Source organism: Penaeus vannamei, chromosome 38 (genome assembly GCF_042767895.1).
Source record: "Penaeus vannamei isolate JL-2024 chromosome 38, ASM4276789v1, whole genome shotgun sequence".
NCBI classification, from domain to species: Eukaryota; Metazoa; Arthropoda; class Malacostraca; order Decapoda; family Penaeidae; genus Penaeus; species Penaeus vannamei.
In genome coordinates, this window is record NC_091586.1 from 21965361 (window position 1) to 21970360 (window position 5000).

Here is a 5000-nt window from a genome sequence, read left to right on the forward strand (position 1 = left end):
GGATGGATGGGTGGGTGGATCAGATGGATTGGTGCGTGAAAGAATAGACACTTGGATGCCTGGATAGAGGTATCAATAGATGGATAGACAGAGGTATGAACAGATGAACTGATGGCTAGGTGGAAGTGTGGATAGAGGAACGGTTGGATGGAAGGGTGGATAGGTGGATAGATGGATAGATGGAAATATAGACGATTGGGTGGATGGAAAACATTCTTCGATTTCCAGATCAATCTTGAATTATCCGATTATGTGCTGGATGTCTTCGAAACACAGAAACTCCAGCACATTAACTCGTTCTTGAATTAAATCAAGCAAATATCTAAACTTAATTGAAATCAAGTCTACATTCGACGGTATTCAAATTGCATTCACATCAACATCAGGCGAATTTCATATCAACATAGAATGAAATTCATATAAACTAAAAACGAAATTCACATCAACATAAAAAGAAGTTCACATCAACATGAACTTGGAATAAAATTCACGTCAGCATCAAACGAAATTCACATCAACATAAAACGGAATTCACATCATCAACATAAGACGAAATTCACATCAACATAAAACGGAATTCACATCATCAACATAAGACGAAATTCACATCAACATAAAACGGAATTCACATCATCAACATAAAACGAAATTCACATCAACATAAAACGGAATTCACATCATCAACATAAAACGAAATTCACATCATCAACATAAGACGAAATTCACATCAACATAAAACGGAATTCACATCATCAACATAAGACGAAATTCACATCAACATAAAACGAAATTCACATCATCAACATAAGACGAAATTCACATCAATATATAACGAAATTCACATCAACATAAAACGAAATTCACATCAACATAAAACGGAATTCACATCATCAACATAAGACGAAATTCACATCAATATATAACGAAATTCACATCAACATAAAACGGAATTCACATCATCAACATAAGACGAAATTCACATCAACATAAAACGGAATTCACATCAACATAAAACGGAATTCACATCATCAACATAAAACGAAATTCACATCAACATATAACGAAATTCACATCAACATAAAACGGAATTCACATCAACATAAAACGGAATTCAAATCAACATAAAGCGGAATTCACATCAACATAAAACGGAATTCACATCAACATAAAACGAAATTCACATCAACATAAAACGAAATTCACGTCAACATAAAACGGAATTCACATCAACATAAAACGAAATTCACATCAACATAAAACGAAATTCACGTCAACATAAAACGGAATTCACATCAACATAAAACGAAATTCACATCAACATAAAACGGAATTCACATCAACATAAAACGGAATTCACATCAACATAAAACGAAATTCACATCAACATATAACGAAATTCACATCAACATAAAACGAAATTCACATCAACATAAAACGGAATTCACATCAACATAAGACGAAATTCACATAAAAAACTCACATCAATTTAAAACGAAATTCACATCACAAAAAATCACATCAATATAAAACGAAATTCACATCAACACAAAACCAAGAATACGCTCAGTGCATGGCAAGCAAAATGCAATCCCTGTCATGCACTCAAGTAATAATTATCATTATTTTTTCTTCTTCTTCTTTTTGTTTATCAACTTACAGATCTTATGTTTCAGCTTCAGTAGTCACGGCAGCTGAAGGCGAGAGGTCAGGGGAGGGGGTATGAGGGGGGGGGGGGGGTATAGGGGGTATCAGAAGGGTGGGTTAGGGTGGGTTGGATTAGGTGGGATTAGGTGGGATTGGGGTGGGTTAGGTGGATTGGGTAGGCTAGGGTTGGCTGGGTTGGATTAGGTGGTTTAGTTGGGTTTGAGGTGGGTTGGAGTGGATAAGGTGGGCTTGGGGTGGGTTAAGTAGATTGATTGGGTTGGGGTGGATAGTGGGGGCTCGGGCTGGGTGGATAAGGTGGATGGGGGTGTATAAGGTGGGCTTGAGTGGGTAAGGTTGATTGGGGTGGATTAGGTGGATAGGGTGGGTTGGTTGGATAAGGTGGGTTGGGGTGGATAAGGTATGCTCGGGGTGAATTAAGTGGGATCGGGTTGGGGTGGATAAGGTGGGCTTAGAGTGGGTTAGTTGGATAAGGTGGGTTCTGGATGGGTTTGTTGGATAAGGTGGGTTGGGGTTAGGGAAAGGGGAGGATATTTTGGTATAAAAAAAAGATTGGGAAGATTGTGGATTTGGAAAAGTAATGGCAGAAAATCATGATAACTTTGATGGCGAAAGTAAAAAGGATGATTTTATCAAAACACACACTAACACACAAAGACAAACATTTACACATGTATGCAGACACAGACACGCTCATACACACATACAGACACAAAGAAAAACGCTCACACATGTACGTAGAACACACGCTCATACACACATACAGACACAAAGACAAACACTCACACATGTACGCATAACACAGGCACACTCATATACACATATTCAGACACAGAAAAACACTCACACATGTACGCAGAACACACGCTCATACACACACGCACAGACGTTGAGAGGGAAGAGGATCTGAGAGAGAAAAGAATTATCTTCTGATATAAAGAAGAAGGGGGTGTGGCTTGAGCAACCCCTCCCCCCCCCTACCCCACCCATGCACAATTTCCATACATCCCCTCTCTATCTATCTATCCATCGCTCTCTTTCTCTGCTTATATATCTATCTATATCTGCTTGCATCATCTAACTATCACTCTTTATCTACCTACCTAACTCTCTCTCTCAATCTATGTGTCTGTATATCTACCTAACTCTCTCTCTCTCTCTCTCTCTCTCTCTCTCTCTCTCTCTCTATATATATATATATATATATATATATATATATATATATATATATGTGTGTGTGTGTGTGTGTGTGTGTGTGTGTGTGTGTGTGTGTGTGTGTGTGTGTGTGTGTGTGTGTGTGTGTGTATCTCTCTCTCTCTCTCTCTCTCTCTCTCTCTCTCTCTCTCTCTCTCTCTCTCTATATATATATATATATATATATATATATATATATATATGTATATATATACCTATATGTATCTATCTATATCTATATATTCATCTCTCTCTCTCTCTCTCTCTCTCCTCCCCTTCTTCCTTCCTCTCTCTCTCTCAACACTCTATTTCTCTTATTTCCCTCCACATTCTCCTCCTCCAACTCTCTATCCCCTTCTCCTTGTACCCCTTTACCCCCTCCCCCCCTACCCACTCCCCCCTCTCCCTCCTTCATCATGATGTTAGAAAGATAGCAAAGTCACGTTCCCTCCATTCTCTATGTTGTCCTCGCTCATGACCACATATGTTGGAAGTCACGTGCACAGTGTCATGTCTGCACAGGAAGGAGGTCAAGGTGAATAGACTTTTCATTGATTAATTTTCGGTTTCTTTTACTCTCGTAGAAATCTACTTCTCGTTAGATGAATATTTCAGAAATGGTAATGATGATAGTGATTAATCATAATGGTAATAATGATAGTGATATTGATGATAATAAAGATGATAATGGTAATCATAATGGCAATAATGATGGTGATATTGATGATAATAAAGATGATTATGATAATACTAATGGCAATGATTATAGTGATATTGATGATGATAAAGATGATAATGATGATAATTATAATCACAATGGCAATAAGGATAGTGATATTGATAATAATGAAGGTGATTAGGATGATAATGATAATAATAATCATTATGATAATCATAAGAATGATAGTAATAGTAGTAATAGTAATAATAATAATAATAGTCATCGGAGTAATAACAAAGATAATAACAATCATAAGGATGAAAATTATTGTTATCATTATCACTATTACTATCATTGTACTACCACTACCAATGATTGTAGTTATTATTGTCATTTTTATCATTATTACTATTATCATACTACTACTACTATTATTGATAACAGCGATAATGATCATAATGATGATGACAATAATAATATCTATAACAATGGCAATAATAATGATGGCCATGACTTTGGCCAAACTGAAGGATTATTAAGAATGAGATGGATGAAGGCGCCGGTAATAGTAATGATGATAAAAATGATGATTTTATTATAACAATAGTGAAGAAGAAAAAAAGATAATGATAGTGACAATAATAATGTTGTTGATGGTAGTAATAGTAATAATCATAATGATGATGATTATTATAATGACGATAGTGCAGAGGAAAAAATGATAATGATAGTGACAATAATAGCATTAGTAATGTGGATGATAGTAATAGTAATGATAATAATAATGATTTTTATTATTATAATGACAATAGTGAAAAGGCAAAAAATGATAATGATAGTGACAATAATAGCATAATGTTGATGATGATAGTAATAGTAATGATAATAATAATGATAATAATAAAGATAACAATAATAATAACAATACCTATTACATAATTTGATGTGTATGCATAATCCTATTCATACACAATATAAAACCATGAAAATTATCTTCAACCAATTCTCTCTGACGATGAATATAAAGAAAGTATGAAATCCAGTTTCAAGGGAGACTTAACTAATTTTATTTTCAATTGATATTTCTAGTCTGAAGCATCATTTTGGTAAATTTGGAAATGCAACCCCACACCAGTTTTGGCTGAATAGAATAATTTCCAATAGCTTTCGTCGTGTTTCGAACGAATCTAGCTCTCATTTCCTTCGCAAACGAAGCATTACTATGACATCGGTCCTGATAGCTGGGGACGTATGATAGGCCTACATATCAGGGAATTTCGAGAAACATCGATAGAATACTAGCAAGCATAGTATGTTAATACATTTCCAGGTTGCATAGGGGGCTCTGACCCCTTAAACCTTTTAAAGGGGGGGGGGGGCTGCCGCCTCCCACACCCCCGCCTGGTCTACACAATCTTCCCTCGTATATTCCGGCAGGATAGATCCCGGGCAAACCAGGTATCTGACACGTTTTCAGTATATA

The 5000-nt window shown here is 35.9% G+C and overlaps 1 protein-coding gene across 1 annotated transcript in view; it reads left to right on the forward strand.

The window, feature by feature from the left end:
- The first annotated feature begins 3315 nt into the window (after positions 1-3315).
- Positions 3316-5000, forward strand: part of LOC138859861 (uncharacterized) — a 33446-nt gene continuing 31761 nt past the window's right edge. Inside the window, exon 1 of the mRNA XM_070116162.1 lies at positions 3316-3391. Coding sequence (XP_069972263.1) covers positions 3316-3391 — 76 coding nt within the window. The remainder of the gene's footprint in view (positions 3392-5000) is intronic.